Genomic DNA, 19089 nt, shown 5'->3' with positions numbered 1-19089 from the left:
TGTTTCGTTCTATGCACACAATCATTTTCTTTATTTCTGAGATGTTTACCTCGGTTTGGGGGTTTTTCTTCTTCATCATTCCCTCTTTTCCAGGCCGCTTTGCTTTGTCAGGTGTGCTGGGGGGCCGGTCTCGTCTTCCTCTGTTTCGTGTCTAACACACGTTTGTCTTCTGCTGTGGCTGAATCACTGGGCTGTTAATGTCTTTTCTCGTCCACAGCGCTCTTGCTTTCAGAATGGATCGCACAGGCTTGACTAAACATGGAAATGTTTGACAGGCAGATCTAACGGATGCGTTTGTGCCGTCCGCTCTCATTAACTCAGATTTCTCCTCGCTGCCTCACAGGTCACAGATGGCGCGTATATCCCTGCCAACAGTGTGAACGGGACGGGATACAGACCTTTCGATATGGTGATTCCCTTTACGTTTAGGAAGGGGGCAATCACAGGTGAGAGATTTCAAAAGACACCCCTTTAAGAAAAACCTTTAAGTTAAATTCAAAACACATTTTCACTAAGGGTTTTCTTAACTTAAAGGGTTTAGTGCTGCTCAATGCAGATCTTTAAACACAATTCATGTCAGGGTCATATTTCACCCCCCCCAAAAAATTAAGCATATTTTTGGTTTAAGATATTTTTCATTATGAAACTGTTGTAAACGAAGCAGAATTTTCCCCTAAATTCTTATTACTGTAATGCAGAAAAATAAAAATAAATTACTTGAATCATCATCATTTCAAAGGCAGTACAAAATTTATTTATTCACGTTATTCTTAAATTATGCCAACATAATGACAAATATCTTAATGGTCCTAAAAATCTTTTTTTTTTTTTTTTCTCTAGAAAATATGCATGTATGTATCTGTGCATATATGCATGTCTAAATATATACAGGTGAAACTCGAGAATTAGAATATCGTGCAAAAGTTAATTTATTTCAGTAATTCAACTTAAAAGGTGAAATTAATGTATTATTTTGCATGCAAAGTGAGATATTTTAAGCCTTTATTTGTTATAATTTTGATGATTATGGCTTACAGCTTATGAAAACCCCAAATTCAAAATCTCGTAAGCTGTAAGCCATAATCATCAAAATTATAACAAAAAAAGGCTTGAAATATCTCACTTTACATGTAATGAGTCTATATAATACATTAATTTCACCTTTTAAGTTGAATTACTGAAATTAACTTTTGCACGATATTCAAATTTGAGTTTCACCTGTACATTTTTCAACTTTTGAAATGTCATCATGAAAATAATGTCACTCATAAAGCGTTTCATGCTAGTGATTTGCTGTAAATCTGCAGTGATATTTGTTCAAAAAGCATAAACCGAACTCTTAATGTTTGTCCTCCAGGTGAGGTTCACATGCCGTCGGGGAAAACCGCCCAGCCTGAGATCATCGACAACAAAGACGGGACGGTCACAGTGAAGTTCTCGCCCACAGAGGCTGGACTTCATGAAATGCACATTAAATACAACGGCTCACACATCCCAGGTCAGAGTCCAGGACCACAGCGCACACACACCTCTTCATGTCATTATGATCCATTAATGTTGTTAGTTTCTTTTGAAGTGTTCTTGCTGGAATTTTCCATATAATTAAAGCATATGGTGACCTTTTGTTTTATGAAAAAGAGCTTGAACGTTCTGCTAAACATCTCGTTTTGTGCTGATTGATGAAAGTTAGTAATATGGGTTCAAAAAAAGAAAATTTTCTGTGGACTATCTCTTTAATACTGCCTGCTGGAACCTAAGCTTGCAAGAGTGTGATTCATCTCATCTGTGTGATGAATGTGCTGACAGGATTTGTTATAAGGCCTTCCGTTGTCCCAGAGATCCATGGGAGTGTGTGTGTGTGTGAAGGTTGAGAAGGCTTCACCTTTTGAATAGATTTAAGTTGACTGAGGGCGGACTGGTGAAAGGTCTGATGGGTGACGTCAGGCGTGAGGAATCTGTGTTTGGAGCTGGTGTGTGTTGGGTACAGATCCTCATGTAGGTGCTTGTTTTATGGCTGGAGTTTCATGTTTTCCAGTCGCTGGTCCAGTGCCATCAGTAACCTCAGCAAACATCACATGAATGTGATAGTCGAGCCTCATCCGATGGATTTGTTTCTCCATATAAGGCAGGGAGAATGTGTTAGAGTTGAATTATTCTGTTAGGAGTGTCTAAATCTTCATGAGGATATCCTGTTAGCATTGACAATGAGCTTGTATAAATATAATGTTTTGAATTGATTTTTCACTACTGCTAGGTTTTTTAATGTATTATTAAAATAACATACATAGTATATACAACAATTCTAGCAGTAGTGAAAAATCAATGTTTAAACAAGCTCATTGTTAATGCATTTATTTATATATAGCTTTTTTTAAATATTTGTATTAAAATGATATGCATACAACAATACTGCCCATCATATTCATAACCAGGTTTTGTTTTGATTCATTTTTATTGCTCTGAATTTATTTTATTTATTTTATTGGGTTTTATGTACGTAAAGGCAAATTAGTTATATATATTTTTAATGCATATGATTTAATATATACATATTAAAAAAAATTGTGTGAATTGCATGAAAACGGTCCAGGTCATTTTTCACCCCAAAATCAAAAGAAAATAACACATACAGTATAATGTTTTAAAAGTAAAAGTTGCATTTCAGAACAAAAGCACCTCTCAGATATATTCATAATTTATAATTCTCCGAACGCTCGTGTGCAGCAGCTGCTCTGCCTCATTGTAATGTTTCCATTCTGTTGTGTGTGTGTGTTTCTGCCGTTGTATTGAATGCGCTGCATGTTTTCTCCTCAGAGAGCCCTCTGCAGTTCTACGTCAACAACACAAACAGCCCCAACGTGACCGCATACGGACCGGGTCTGGTCTACGGGACCACCAATAAAACCGCCATGTTCACCATCTACACTGAAGATGCTTCCGAAGGTGTGTACAAACACTGGACATTCATGGGTACCACTTCACAATAAGGTTCATTAGTATTAACTAACATGAACTAACCATGAGCAATACATTTGTTACTGTATATGTTAATCTTTGTTAACGTTAGTTCGTTCGTTGTTTGTTCATGTAAGTTCACAGTGCATTAACAAACGTTATAGGGTAACTCTCGCCAAAATTGAACCTAGGCTCTTTTTGTTAATCTACCCGAGTCAAACTTTCGGTAACACTTTATAATAACTGCACGCTATTAATCATTAGTTAAGCATTAGTAAACAGTTAATTTGTCATTTATAAAGCATTAATAGACATTAATAAGCAGTTTATAAATACAGTTATAAATGTTTTGTTCTTGATTTATGAGCATATCTATAATGTGTTTAATAATTGTATTTTCATACTTTATTAATGATCAATTTATCATTTCTAAATGAAGTATTGCATTATTTACAAACCGGTTATTTAGGAGTTGTCAGTGGTTCAGAAGATAACTTAGAAAGTGTAAGTAAAAGATTAATAAACGGTTTAAATACATATTATTATTCAGACATATAGTAATAGTTACTTAGTGTGTTAGTAAATGCTTTATTAACATGTATTTCTACTGTAATTCAGGGTTAATCAGGTAGTTATAAAGCATTTAGTAGTGGTTTGTTAACTATTTTTGTGAGCTCATCTAAAGTGAGGACTAGTTATGCTTTGTAAAGCGTTTATAAAGGAGATTTAAAGGCTGTTAAATATTTCTATGTTCTGTATCACTGTGTGTGTTTGTTTCCTTTTTCAGTTTAGAAGATAACTGAGTCTTTACATCTCCTTTATAAACGCTTTACAAAGCATAACTAGTCCTCACTTTAGATGAGCTCACAAAAATAGTGAACTGACCACTACTAAATGCTTTATAACTCCCTGAATCTACTACATTTACTTACACTTTCTAAGTGATCTTATTAATCAATGACAACACCTAGTTTGTAAATAATGGTAAATAATATAACTGGTTTGTAAATAATGCAATACTTCATTTAGAAATGATAAATTGATCATTAATAAAGTATCAAAATACAATTATTAAACACATTATAGATATGCTTATAAATCAAGAATAAAGCATTTATAGCTGTATTTATAAACTGCTTAATGTCTATTAATGCTTTATAAATGATGAATTAACTGTTTAGTAATGCTTAACTAATGATTAATAGCGTGCAGTTATTATAAAGTGTTACCAAACTTTCGTATAAAAGCATAATTAGAATGGAAACGCCACTTTTAAGATTGACCATATTTTCATTTTTGGTCAAAAAGCCTTTTGAATGGGAGTGCATGGGGCACTTCTATGATAGCATCAAAATCACTATTTTTAAAACACTAAGAAGGCTCGACACAACATGAAACTGTGCTGAAGTATCACCAGGGGCTCTACACATGAACTCCAGCATTGAGAGCATTGTTTGTGTACACAAAGTTTACTAAAAAGAAAGATTTTGTACGACTCACTTTATCAGTTAGTGTTTCCGGTGGCTGGAATTTAGTCAGTCAAAAGTAGTCGATCTCCGAATGCAACGTAGCATGAGGAGAGTAAAGATGGAAAGCTCCTAAAGCTTGTTTCCATATAAATTCACCGATAATTTTTTCTCTAAGTTATCATGCTTTTCCTTGAAAGTACAAGTTCATGACATTTCCTCATATGGAGTCAGTTCATTACGTTGCATTCGGAGATCGACTACTTTTAACAAAAAGAGCCTAGGTTAAATTTTGGTGAGTTTCCCTTTAACAAGATTTTAATAAAGTATTAGTACATGTTGAAATTAACATTAACAAAGATTAATAAATGCTGTGTAAGTGCAGTTCATTATTAGTTCATGTTAACTAATGAACCTTATTGTAAAGTGTTACCCATTGATGTTGGCCAGAAAACTCTGCCTAGAAAACATGATGATTGTGTTTTGCACCAGGCGGACTGGATTTGGCCATTGAAGGTCCGTCGAAGGCTGAGATCAGCTGTGTGGACAACAAAGACGGCACTTGCAGCGTCTCGTACCTGCCCACACTACCTGGAGACTACAACATACTCGTCCGCTATAACGACAAGCACATCGCTGGAAGCCCCTTCACCGCCAGGGTCACAGGTACACATCTCTGCTTCACGTCTCTCCTCAGAACTTCACATTTGTTGACCTGATTTTGCTTAAAAAAAAAAAAAGCATAATTTGAATGTCTCATATTTGATGAATTTTGTCTCTGTTGTGCTGATTATTTTGGTAACGCTTTACAATAAGGTTCATTATTTAACAGTAGTTAATGTATTAACTAACATGAACTAACCATGAGCAATACATTTGGGTAATACTTTATTTTACAGTGTCCTTGTTACATGTACTTACCATAGTATTAACAGTAAATTATACATAATTACATGCAAATAACCCTCAACCAAACCCTAATCCTACCCTAACCCTATAGTAAGTACATGTAGTCCATTAATATTACTCGGTAGTTAAGTATATAATTACACTGTAACAATGACACCTTAAAATAGTGTAACCTACATTTGTTACTGTATTTGTTAATCTTTCTTAACGTTAGTTAATAAAAATAGTTGTTTATAGTTTGTTCATGTTAGTTCGCAGTGCATTAACTAATGTTAACATACAACTCTTTATTTTAATAATGTATTAATAAATGTTGAAATTAACATTTAACAAAGATTAATAAATGCTGTAGAACCATAGTTCATTATTAATTCATGTTAACTAGTATGTGACCCTGGACCACAAAACCATTCATCACATGAAAGCTGAATAAATAAGCTTTCCATTGATGTGTGGTTTGTTAGGATAGGACAATATTTGGCCGAGATAGAACTATTGAACATCTGGAATCTGAGGGTGCAAAAAAATCGAAACATTGAGAAAATTTCCTTTAAAGTTGTTCATTTATGTTGGCGATTGTCCTGCATTCACTCACAGAAATACATGTTTTATATATTTACGGTAGGAAATTTACAAAATATCTTCATAGAACATGATCTTTAATTTCCTCATGATTTTTGGCATAAAATAAAAATCTATAATTTTGACCCATACAATGTATTGTTTATTGCCACAAATATACCCGTGCGACTCGAGACTGGTGACGTGATCCAGGGTCACATATAGTTAAATAATAACTATGAACCTTATTGTAAAGTGTTGCCCTTATGTTCTCTGTGTGTTACTGTGAAGCTGCTTTGTGACGGTCTGCGTTGTATAAAGTGCTGTATAAATGAAGGTGACTTGACTTTGCAGAAGACAATAAGAGGAAGTCCCAGGTGAAGCTGGGCTCCGCTGCAGATTTCTCTCTGGATATCACGGAGACGGATCTGAGTCTTCTCAGCGCAAGCATCAAAGCCCCTTCTGGTCGCGACGAGCCGTGTTTGCTCAAGAGACAACCCAACAACCACATCGGTACGTCTGGGATCTGTTCACTTGTTCTTTTTGCAAACTATGAGTTTGGTTTTGGATAACACATGGTTGGTCATTTCTTCTTCAGGCATTTCCTTCATCCCGAGAGAAGTCGGGGAGCACCTGGTGAGCATCAAGAAGAACGGACAGCATGTCCCGAACAGCCCCATCACCATCATGGTGGTCCAGTCTGAGATCGGAGACGCCAGCAGAGTCAAGGTCTTCGGACAGGGGCTGGTGGAGGGAAACACCTTCGAGATGTCCGACTTTGTGGTGGACACAAGGGAAGCTGGTGAGAGATTGATTGATTTTATCTTTTATATTTATTTATCTTTTATATTTATTTGTTTATTAATTTATTTATTTTTATTTCATCTTATTTATTAACTAAAATAGATTTTCAATTATTAATAATTATTTTATATATATAAAATAGCTATTGTTAATTTATTACATTTATTATTTTTTCTTTAATAACTACAATAATAATAATAATAATAATAATAATTACATTTATTATAATAATAATAATAATAATAATAATAAATACATTAATAATAATAATAATAATAATAATAATAATTATTATTATTATTATTATTATTATTATTATTATTTATTTTTTTTTATTTAAGTTTTTTTGGTCTTATGTATTAATACAGCTATAATATAATACTAAATCATTTGCTATAATAATAATAATAATAATAATAATAATAATAATAGTAATACAATTCTATATTATATGTTAATTATTTATTTTATTATAATTATATTTAATAACAGCTTATTTATTATTATTATTATTAGTAGTAGTAGTAGTAGTATTTTTTAATATTGTAATCGTAAATAATTATGATAATATAATATATAATGTTTTATATTATATAATTTTATAATATAAACTCACATTATAATATAATATCTATTTAATACAAATAATGTTATCTTTATCTGTATATTATTATTATTATTATTATTATTATTATTATTATTATCTGTATTTAATTTATTTGATAATGTGTTAATAATAATAGTAATTGACTTATTATATATAAATAAATAGCTTTCATTCATTACATTGAAGTCCTTAACCCCACCTTGAGCCATATGTAGAGAAGGAAAATCATAGATTGGAGAGTGGGCTATTTTCACTAAGCAACCTGAACTTGCAACCGCATAGCAACTTTTTTCCCAAAAGCAGGTGATATAAACATTTCCCACGAATAAGAGGCTTCAAATGTGAGCTGACAGAATTCCTCCTCATTCCTCAGCAGTGAGGCACTCTTGTCTTGAAGGATTTGAGGTTATAAACATCAGGTTCCTCTCTGTGGCATTTCTCCTTCATAACAAAGATATTACCATTAAACATAGAGCTTGACTTCTGTTCAGCGCAGCTAACCTTCTAACCCGCCTAACCGAACGACATAAGCGCTAAATAAACCTCGCCTGCTAAACGTCTGGCCCTTAATGATGTTTTTTCAAGCTCTCCAATTCACTTAATTGCTAAGAATATAATCCAAACAGGTTGTGTAAAGCGGCTCAAGGGTGGAAATAAAGGAAAATTGGGGTTTTAATTGGTACCACAGCGGCAAATTATTCCCACTTACCCAAAGAACTTCAAATATTTATACAATTAGTCCTTCACATAAAGTATATCACACACTCTTTAACTTGTCATAACAAGTCTTGTGCAGTCAAATGCTTATATTTCTCATGCATCCAGTCAGCGTTTGTTTATTAATGTTAATGCATGTAATCCAGTGTTTCCCAGCGCTGTTCCTGGACACACACCAACACTACACATTCTCAAACTCTTCCTAATCAAACACACCTGATTCAACTCATCCACACGTTAGTGGAGACTCCAGGACCAGACATATTTGGGTCAGATGAGGGAGACGTGCAGAATGTGTAGTGTTGGTGTGTGTCCAGGAACAATGATCTGATCTATGGTGTTCCTGAATGGCATATCTGTGTGTTCACAGGTTATGGAGGTTTGGCGTTGTCCATTGAGGGTCCCAGTAAGGTGGACATACAGACTGAAGACATGGAGGACGGCACTTGTGGCGTCTCATATTGTCCGAGTGAGCCGGGCACCTACATCGTGTCCATCAGGTTCGCAGAAGAGCACGTCCCTGGTAAGAGGCTCACATGCTCAAAGCATCATTCAAACCTTATATAGGTGTTATAATGTGGTCCAAATATGGCGTACATCTTGTTTACACATTATTTGGCAAAATATAATATTCAAAATGGAGTAGCGTATAGTATATACTGTACATTTCCTATTACATTCCTATTACAACTGTGTATAATGTCACAAAAGATTTCTATTTCAAATAAACGCTGTTCTTTTTACCAATTTCTATTAATTGAATCCTGAAAAAAAAAAAAAAAAAATCATGTTTCTTGAAAAATGCAAGCTTTGATCGCTGGAATAAATTACATTTTACACAATATATTTACATAGAAAACAGCCATTTTAAACTCTAATATTGCACATTTTTACTGTATTTTTGATCGAATAAAAGCCGTCTTGGTGAGCTGAAGAGACTTCTAGCATGTGACTTACTTTTTGTTGCATGTCTGTGTTTGCAGGAAGTCCGTTCAGCGTTCGGGTGACCGGAGAAGGTCGTATCCGCGAGAGCATCACTCGCCGTCAGAAAGCAGTGTCTGTCTCTAGTGTTGGAAGTGTGTGTGATCTCAACCTGAAGATCCCAGGTATGAAGGTTCCCGGATATACAGCTGTAACCTTAAAAGGGGTGGTTGATTATGATTTGACTTTTCTAACTTTAGTTAGTGTGTAATGTTGCTGTTTGAGCATAAACAACATCTGTAAAGTTACAACGCTCAAAGTTCAAAGCAAAGGGAGATATTTGCTTTTAAAGAAATCGCTTTTTAAGAACTACAACAAACGGCTGGTAGAGACTACACCACATTCCTCCCGGGTTAGTGACATCACCAACCCTACAATTTACATAAACCCCGCCCCCTGAACACGATTTATAGATTATCAAGACAGAATATGCTAATCAATGACTAGAAGATAACTACACATCAGCTTCATAAACTCATCAACTAACCGTTCAGAAATGTCCTGTTGCTTCTACATGTTGTCACTTCTTCTTGAGTCTCTCCATCATTGTCTGACTCCGGTTTGAACATAAAAGGCTAAAAGTTTTTGAAATTTTCAGTGCATGTCTGTGTGAGTGCAAGCTGTTGAAACTCCGCCCCCTGTGCCGGGAGCAGCAGCTCATTTGCATTTAAAGGAACAGACACAAAAACTGTGCGTTTTTGCTCACCCTCAAAAAGTGACAATTTTAACATGATATATAAAAATATCTGTGGGGTATTTTGATCTAAAACATCACACACACACTCTGGGGACATCAACGACTTATTTTATGTCTTATGAAAAGGGCATTATACCACTCCTTTAATATCAAGTCAAGCGGACATCTATCCACATAAAGATTCATCTTAGAATCCGAGGTTGGAGTTTTAATGTGCATTAGGCGTGAATTATTCATCATTTCAGCCACTTTGTCAAGGCTTGGTTTATAGGCTTGTTTAACACGCTGTAGCTCAATCTCCGACAGGAACGCCAGCCAAAAAAAGCACGAAACAAATGGATGTGCAGTTGTTTGCAGGCTCACGTCATGCATTAATGCATTGAGTCTCCATACGTGAGTAGAAACACATGGCTCTCTGAAACAAGACATCATATGCAGGTGGAGCTGAACGTATTGAACTTGGACGTGGCTTTAGGTCTGATTTCCCCTCAGACCGGCACAGATGTTGTTGTTCGAGTCCGTGTCGTGTGTCTGTGCTACGTGCTGCGTTAATGCTAGCTAGTCTTGAGGGAGTGGCGGTATAAAGTTAGCTAATACTGCACTTCCAGTAGGGGTCTTGGTGTAGTCTGAAATGTCTTTTTGTGTGCAGTTTGATGAGATGCAAAGAAGACAATAAGATGTTAGTCGTCATTTTCTAGTGCAAGTGACAATATTCTTCAAAATAGACCAAAGGGCGGTTCAAAAATTACTTTAAAATGCAAAAATGTTTCACACTAGATGTGGTTTTTTTTTTTTTTTTTTAATAATTAGTAGTTTAAAATTAGTAATTATTTTTTTTAACATTAAAACAATCTTATTTTATTTTTTATACATTTTCTTAATACATTTCTTTTCATCCAATCCGATAAATGATAGATGTGAGGTTTGGTTTTTATTTTTTTATTTTTTTTTATTATTTATTTATTTTTTACTTCTCCACAAATTATTTTAATAAATTAAACAATTTAAACAATCTTATTTTATTTTTTATACATTTTCTTAATACATTTCTTTTCATCCAATCCGATAAATGATAGATGTGAGGTTTGGTTTTTATTTTTTTATTTTTTTTTATTATTTATTTATTTTTTACTTCTCCACAAATTATTTTAATAAATTAAACAATTTAATAAGATACTTTGAGGTTTAGATTGAGGTTTAATAGATTTACCATTATGCTTTTTTTTTTTTTTCACACAAGTAAATTTATTTATTTTGATAAAATAAAAAACAAACAATAAGATACTGCTACTTCTATTTTAGAAAATGACAACATTGGCGTTAATGTTTAGCGATGGTTTGTATTTCACATTAAAGAATGCATCAGTTTCGGTGTGAATAGGCCTTTAGTTGAGTAATTAATATCCAAACCTGGATCATGCAGACGACTTCCATATGTGAACCATGTCCTGGTTAATGATGTCACGGTGTAGCGCTGATCTAACCCAGGACACACTGATCGTCACACACTGTTGGGCCTCTGACCTCACACACACTCTTGAAATGTTCTCGTGAGATTCAAAGACATAAAGAGCGGAATAACGTTTAAAAATGACTGAAAATCAGACATGGGTCCTCATTTATATAGACGTGCGTATAATGATCCTAAACTGTTCCTATGAAGGATTTGTGCACAAAAATGTTCATAAATGTTCATTATGGTCTGAGAACCCTATTGGAATTGCTCTGTTTATTTTAGTTATGTAATTATTACAGAGCAGTTATAAATATATCAAATATATCAAACACTGCTAACACTTTACATTAAGGTCCCATTAGTTAACATTAGTTAATCATTAACAAAGATTAATAAACACTGTAACAAATGTACTGCTCAGTGTTAATATTAGATAATAAAAATACAACTCTTCATCATTAGTTCATGTCAGCTCAGGGGAATTAAGTAATATTAACAGAGACAACTTTTGATTTTAATAACGTATTAGTACATTTTTAACTTTATATTAAGTATTTTTCAGTGTTTAACTAATGCTAACGAATGGAACCTTATTGTAAAGTACCAATATATAAATGCCTATTGTGATTAATCTACATTTTCATAACCAGTGTTAAATGAATTGAATCACTGGTATATGAGCACCAAAAAGTGTGTTTGAACATTTTTACGTCAGTTTCTGCTTTTAATAAATCCCAGTTTGTTCCTCACTTCTGATGTAGGATCAAATCTGTGGTATTTAGGATCAAATTGGATCGTACGTGCGTCTTATAAATGCTTTTCCTGTTCTTCCTCCTTTTTCCCCACTTTACTGTTTTTCTGACCTGATCTGTCCTTTATCTTTCCTCTTTTTCTTCTGCGTCTACCGCTTTCAGTGACCTGGTTTCTTCTGGCTTTGGCTCGTGAGTTGCTCTCACGCGGCGTCTATCGCTCCCACTGCTCTCTCCGGCTCGGGGTCAAAGGTCAGGCCGGCTCAGGGTCTCCTCGCCCTCTGAGGTCGACGCGCTTCACCATGGGCAGAGTGTGGGTCACCCGGATTGGCTCGGCACCCCTGAGAAGGCCCTCTGGAGGGCTGGAGGGTGCGTTGTAAGCGCTGGGCATGTGGACGACGAGGTTGGCAGAACGCGCTGCTCTTGACGTGTTTGCATGAACGAGAGCTGCTTATTTTGCTCATCACAACTCCAGAAAATGTTCATGTTATTTACACATCATGTCGTTGCAAACCTGAATGACTTTATTTCTTTTGTCGAACACGAGGCGAATGTTCATGCTGCTGTTTTTGTGCTGCATGGTATAAAGAAAGTCATACAGATTACAGTTAGTAAGCATTTACAATAAGGTCCCATAAGTTAAAATTAGTTAATGCATTAAGTAATTCATTAACATTTTGCATTTTAGTTAATAAAAATACAACTTTGTTAGTTCATTTTAGTTCAAGTGTTCCTGGGAAGTCTGTATTTTTGAGTTGTAATTATGACATTAAGTGCGTTCAAATCACTTTGGTCAAGATGATGTACCTTTTCCACATAAAATTCAACAAGATTTTTTAACTCTAAATCTATAAAATTATGTTAGTTTTTTCCTACATTACTTGAACACCCCATTACATTGAACTAATTCTCTTGTTTTCTTTTTCTTTTTTTCTTTTTTTTTTTTTGCGTTACTAGTCAAAGGTTTGGAACAATTAAGATTTAAAAAAAAAAAATAATAATAATTTTTAAAAGTCTTTTCTGCTCACCAAAGCTGCATTTATTTAACCAAAAATAGTCAAACTGAAATTTTTTTACAATTGAAAATTTTTTTTCTATTTGAATTAAGCATCAGATCATCATATTAGAGTGATTTCTGGAGGATCATGTGACACTGAAGACTGGAGTAATGATGCTGAAAATTCAGCTTTGATCACAGGAATAAATTACACTTTATTATTGTAATTCTGTTTAGTTTTATTATCATTTTAAATTGTAATTTTGTACAAAAAAAAAATCTCTCAAAACATTAAAAACATTTTTAATTGTTCCAAACATTTTACCGTTTGTGTATTTTTTTTTTTTTTTTTTTTTTTTATTGTTAGTTCATGTTAACTCATGTAGTTAACTAATGTTAGCCAATGAATCCTTATTGTAAATTGTTAGCATTTCCTTTTCAGCTAAACCTGAGTGCTGTAAGTATCATCTCTATTGAATGTTGCTTGCAAAACCTTGAGAAAACACAGACGTCAGAAGAGCTGAGCGACCGTTCCTCCATATATCTCTCTCTCTGAATCCTCCTCCTCTCTGTTCTCCCCAGAAATCGACATTCAGGACGTCTCTGCGCAGGTCACCAGCCCGTCGGGAGCCACGGAAGCGGCTGAGATCGTGTCTGTGGGAAACCACACGTACTGCGTGCGCTTCGTGCCTCACGAGATGGGCGTCCACACGGTCAGCGTGAAGTACCGCGGGCAGCACGTGCCAGGAAGCCCCTTCCAGTTCACCGTGGGTCCGCTGGGAGAAGGCGGAGCCCATAAGGTGCGAGCGGGCGGGCCGGGTCTGGAGAAGGCCGAGGCGAGCGTGCCAGGTATCGACACCGACAAAATGTTTATTCAAATTTGGTCACACTTTAGATTAGGGTCCAATTCTCACTATTAACTATGACTTCTGCCTCAAACTCCTAATTACTGCTATTTAATAGTTAGTAAGGTAGTTAAGTTTATGTATTAGGTAGGATTAAGGGATGTAGAATATGGTCATACAGAATAAGGCATTAATATGTGCTTTATAAGTATTAATAAACAGCAAATATCCTAGTAATATGCATGCTAATAAGCAACTAGTTAATATTGAGAATTGGACCCTAAACTAAAGTGTTGCCTAAAATGTATACATTATTAACTAATCTAATTTAAAATTAGTTTGAATACTTTTTAATTTTCATTTTAGTTCAAAAAGGTGAAAAAGGATGAAAAATATCTTGAAATGCAATCTTGAAATATAATTTATTATAAATATAATAAATAAATGAATTATAATTTAATTTAATTTTACATTTATTGTAATATTTTAATTTTACTTTCAAAAATGTAGAAAATATCTTCTTTTGAAGAAAAAAAAAAACTTTCACTCTTTACACCATGAACTCCATTAAGAAATATTTAATTACTTACTCACCAGATGTTTATGGATAGTGATAAAATGTTAAATACAATTTTATAATTTAAAAAATACATTTTATTAAAAAAAAATTATACTGCTTGTAATTTAATTTCACCATTTATTTTTAATATTTAATTTTATTCAAATTAATTTAAAAAAGGTGGAAAAGGGATGGAGAATATATTTAAATGTCATCTTGAAAATAATTGTAATGGTCTATTTAAGGCTTAATTTTTCATTCTGCAAATATAATGCATTTATTCAGTTTATTTTCTGTTGAATTACGACCGTCTTCATGAACTGTGAATAACAGCTGGTGACCCACAGTGTGTTTTTATAGATCTAATAATGTTGTCCCTGATCTCGTGTAGCGGAGTTTAATGTGTGGACGCGAGAGGCGGGCGCCGGCGGTCTGTCCATCGCTGTCGAGGGTCCCAGTCGTGCAGAAATCTCGTTTGAGGAAAGGAAGGATGGATCATGTGGCGTCTCCTATGTAGCTCAAGAACCTGGTATATTTATATACATACACACACATGACCAATGCCTTTCCGTCCTGTGCTCCTGTTCTTCATTTAATGCAGATACTGTGTAAAATGCCTCCGTAACTCATCTCTAAACTCTTTGCAGGCGACTACGAAGTGTCTATAAAGTTCAACGACGAGCACATTCCCGACAGCCCGTTCCTGGTTCCCGTGTGCGCTCCCGAAGACGATGCCCGTCGACTCACTGTTACCAGTCTTCAGGTGAGACATGAGGGAACATCGACACACAGATTCATGTCCGCAGCTATCAAAGATCAGCTACTCAACTCTCAAACTACCCAACGTCACTTTTACAGTGGAAAACTAACTTATATGGAAGTTTTGCTATGTAACGACACATTCTTCCCTTAAATATGTTATATAAAGTTAACATGCACACTAGTGAGCTACATCGCTGTCTACATAGGCAGCTCACTTCTAATGAAACTCGTATTTGTGTGGAATTAGATGTTCTTCATAGGTAGCAACGCAAATAGAGCTTTTCATATGAAGTGCACCACCGTTCAAGAGTTCGGGGTCTGTAAAAGTTTATTTTTTTTATTTAAGAAGTCTCTTCTGCTCACCAAGACTACATTTATTTAATCAAAACAGTAATATTTTGAAATATTACCAATTAAAATGACTGTTTTCTATTGTAATATAATTTAAAATGTAATTTATTCCTGTGATCAAAGCTGAATTTTCAGCATCATCTTCAGAGTCACATGATCTATTAGAATGATTTCTGAAGGATCATGTGACTCTGAAGATGATGCTGAAAATTCAGCTTTGATCACAGGAATAAATTACATTTTAATTTATTCCTGTGATCAAATATTTTTGTGATCAAAAATATATTATATTTAAATAAATATATTTAAATATAAAATATAAAAATATTTTCCTGTGATCAAATATTTTTTTTATATTAATATTTTTGTGGAAACTGATACATTTTTTTTTTCAGGATTCTTTGAATAAAAGTTTAAAAAAAACCCAGCATTTATTTGAACTAGAAATCTTTTGTAACAACGTCTTTACTATCATTTTTGATCAATGTAATGCATTCTTGCTGAATAAAAGTATTAATTTATCCTTCTGACCCCATACTTTTGAACTTATGTAAGGAAAAATACTAAAATACTTAATCTATCGTTAAAAATACATCCTAGTTTACCACCTATATCTAAATCAGTCCTTATTATACGCTTGATGCATTCTGAGCGTTGTGATAACAATCCACTTCACTATATCAAAGTGCAAAACTAATTTCCTAAGGGATAAATAAAGTAAACTTGAACTAAACTATATCAAGTCTCAACTGAGTGATAAAGAAAGAAACATGAGATTCTGCCTTTGAATCTGGCTCAAACAAGGGATCTTAGAAGGCAGCGTAATGTTGCGGTCTACCTTTAGACCAGGCTTCACATCAGAAGCGCACATATGATGGCTTAATGTTGTCTAGATAGGCAGCTCACTACGTTTTGTATCGGATTTATCCAGTGAACTCCTCTTTGAATAGCTGTCGGACATCACTCGTCTTTCTGTGGCTGTTCTGGTGTTTCTCTTGTGTTTCATTTAAAGGCTTTTAACAGACTCAGCCGTAGTAAAGCTCACTGTGGGATCAGTTGAAGCAGAGAGAGGAAGACGACACCGACTGCTAGAAACCTCCATCCAACCGTATCCCATTATTCCCTGTAGTTTAGCTAACCCTTTAGTTCTCATTTTCTCTCTTGTCGAATTGTCAAATCTCTCTCTCTCAGCTTTAGCTGATCTTAGGTGAGGCCAGGTGAGGTTATCAATATCTGAACATGTCATGTTTTTAAAGCATTTTATTGCTTTTTTTGTTGTTGTATTTATTTATATTTATTTTTTGGATTATGCACATTTAAAATGTTTAAAACGTATAACAATATACCTTTTATACTGTACCATAAGTTTGGGGTCAGTAAAAAAAAACGTGAAAGAATTTAATACTTATATTCAGCGAGAATGCATTAAATTGATCAAAAGTGACAGTAAAGACATTTATATTACAAAAGAATGCTGTTTTTAACTTTTTCATTGTAGAATCGTAAATATTAAGCAGTTTTCAACATTGATAATAATCAGAAATGTTTCGTGAGCAGCAAATCATCATATAAGAATGATTTCTGAAGGATCATGTGTTTTAAATTGTAATATTTCTCCTTTTTTTAAACTGTATTTTTGTCAAATAAATGAACAGAAGAGATTTCTTTCAAAAGCATGAAAAAAAACGCACCGACCCCAAACTTTTGAACGGCAGTGTATGTGCATCAACAGTCTTTCCCAGAATGCACTGGCTCCATATGCAGGTGTAAACTGTTGGTTCACTAATGTAGGAGTCGGGTCTGAAGGTGAACCAGCCCACATCGTTTGCAGTGCGTCTGAACGGGGCGAAGGGCAACATCGATGCCAAAGTTCACAGTCCGTCCGGAGCGCTGGAGGAGTGTGTGGTGTCTGAACTAGAGCAAGGTGACATGATCATGAGCTTATGAACTCTTCAACAGTGATGCATTTCATGCTTTAAAGAAAATCATTTTCTGGTATAACTAAAAGTGAAAGGACTTTATTAATATTTGAACATGAAACTGCATTTACAACCCATTTTGCATGACATTCCACTCGGAAATGTTTGATGAATGTAAAATGGTTTGTGGAGGGGTTTTCATTCTGACTTTAATTCACAACTGTGTTTGATAACACTACAATAAGATCCCATTATTAATGCATTAAATTACAATGAGCAATTCGTTTGTTAGTTTTTATTTAACATTAGTTTAACTGCTCATTGTTAGGTCATGTCAGCTCAGGTCCATTACATATGAACAGATACAGCTTTTCATTTTAATGATGTATTAGATTGTCGAAATTAACATTAATAAATGCTTTAGAACTTTTTCCATTGTTCATGTTAACTCATGTAGTTAATAAAGTTAAGTTTTTCATATAACAAGCATCTTGAATTATAGTTATAACAAAAACTCAAATGTAAATGATGAATTGCATGTTAGCGTTGGACATTGTGCTAGTAGAGCGACTTGTCTTAACTTATACTTGAGGAAATATAGAAAAGGGTATATAATACACAGGCCTTTTTCCGCTGTTAATGGAGAGCCTGACTGCCATTATTTTTGTCATTAGTCATTAATTCTTCTTTTTGGTTCTCTGGTTAATATACTCTTCGTTTTCCAGACAAGTACGCCATCCGTTTCATCCCGCGGGAGAACGGCATCCACATCATCGACGTGAAGTTCAACGGGACACACATCCCTGGCAGTCCGTTCCAGGTCCGCGTGGGAGAACCAGGACAGATCGGTGATGCCGGACTCGTCACTGCGTACGGCGCCGGTCTGGAGAGAGGAACCACAGGTAATGCTTTCCACGTTAAACGGACACACATTACTTGCTGGCACAGGGCTAAAAACAATTATGCAGAAATAAAAGCCTGTGCAAGTTTTCCTCTATGCCGTCAGTGTGTTTTCAACACTATGAATATTGATTGCTTGATGTTTCTTTTCACTTGGCATGTCGAGAGGAAGTTACGCTCTCTCGCTCGTGTTGAACGCGCCTCATTGTTTTAGCAAAATGATTTAAACAGAAGGATCTTGGATTAGCTAACCTATTTCTCATGGATCACATCCAGAACAAATGCATGTCTTCATTGTAACTCGTCTAACAACTCGGGCTGTTGCAGAGAAAGTCTAAAGCTCACGGGGACATTTAGCTCGGCTCCAAAACCAATGCGAAAGGTCGGCAGCATCATTATGCCTCCTCTTAAAGAGCTGGAAATCTATTGCTTTAGTCTGCATTAAAATGCATTGCAGCTGCATGAGTCTAAAGACAAAAAAGCCACATGGTTGGCTCACAGGAAAGAATAAATTTGGTTTTACAATAGCTAAAAGTGTCAGAATAGCTTCCATCCCTCCAGCTGGTCACGTCTGATAATGTCAGTGTTAACAGCGCTGGATTGATGTTAGCAGAACAGACCAAAGCTCGCGGTTTATCGGCTCTCAGCAGGTTTGCAGATGCACAGACTGTACAGAATAAAACACACACACTTGCATATGCATTACCAGTTTACTATGCAATGGTGCAATGTTTCCATGCATAAAGTCCACTGTGCACAAAGAAAAAGAAAGACTGTAGAAAGAAAAGAGAGAAATGTTGTTATTCTGAACAGTCATTGTGCCGACTTTGATGGCTAACAGGAAGCAGGAAATG

The 19089-nt window shown here is 34.9% G+C and overlaps 1 protein-coding gene across 2 annotated transcripts in view; it reads left to right on the top strand.

The window, feature by feature from the left end:
- flnba (filamin B a) overlaps positions 1-19089 on the top strand; it is an 83760-nt gene that overhangs the window by 61581 nt on the left and 3090 nt on the right. For both annotated transcript variants that reach the window (XM_079857054.1, XM_079857053.1), the window contains 13 exons: positions 344-446; positions 1358-1498; positions 2815-2943; positions 4914-5087; positions 6246-6404; positions 6490-6693; positions 8390-8542; positions 9003-9125; positions 13482-13748; positions 14695-14832; positions 14951-15066; positions 17208-17340; positions 18061-18237. In XM_079857054.1, the coding sequence (XP_079713180.1) occupies positions 344-446; positions 1358-1498; positions 2815-2943; positions 4914-5087; positions 6246-6404; positions 6490-6693; positions 8390-8542; positions 9003-9125; positions 13482-13748; positions 14695-14832; positions 14951-15066; positions 17208-17340; positions 18061-18237 (2017 nt within the window). The remainder of the gene's footprint in view (positions 1-343; positions 447-1357; positions 1499-2814; positions 2944-4913; positions 5088-6245; positions 6405-6489; positions 6694-8389; positions 8543-9002; positions 9126-13481; positions 13749-14694; positions 14833-14950; positions 15067-17207; positions 17341-18060; positions 18238-19089) is intronic.

Source organism: Squalius cephalus, assembly GCF_949319135.1.
Source record: "Squalius cephalus genome assembly, chromosome: 22".
NCBI lineage: Eukaryota > Metazoa > Chordata > Actinopteri > Cypriniformes > Leuciscidae > Squalius > Squalius cephalus.
This window is presented reverse-complemented; position numbering and strand designations above follow the sequence as displayed.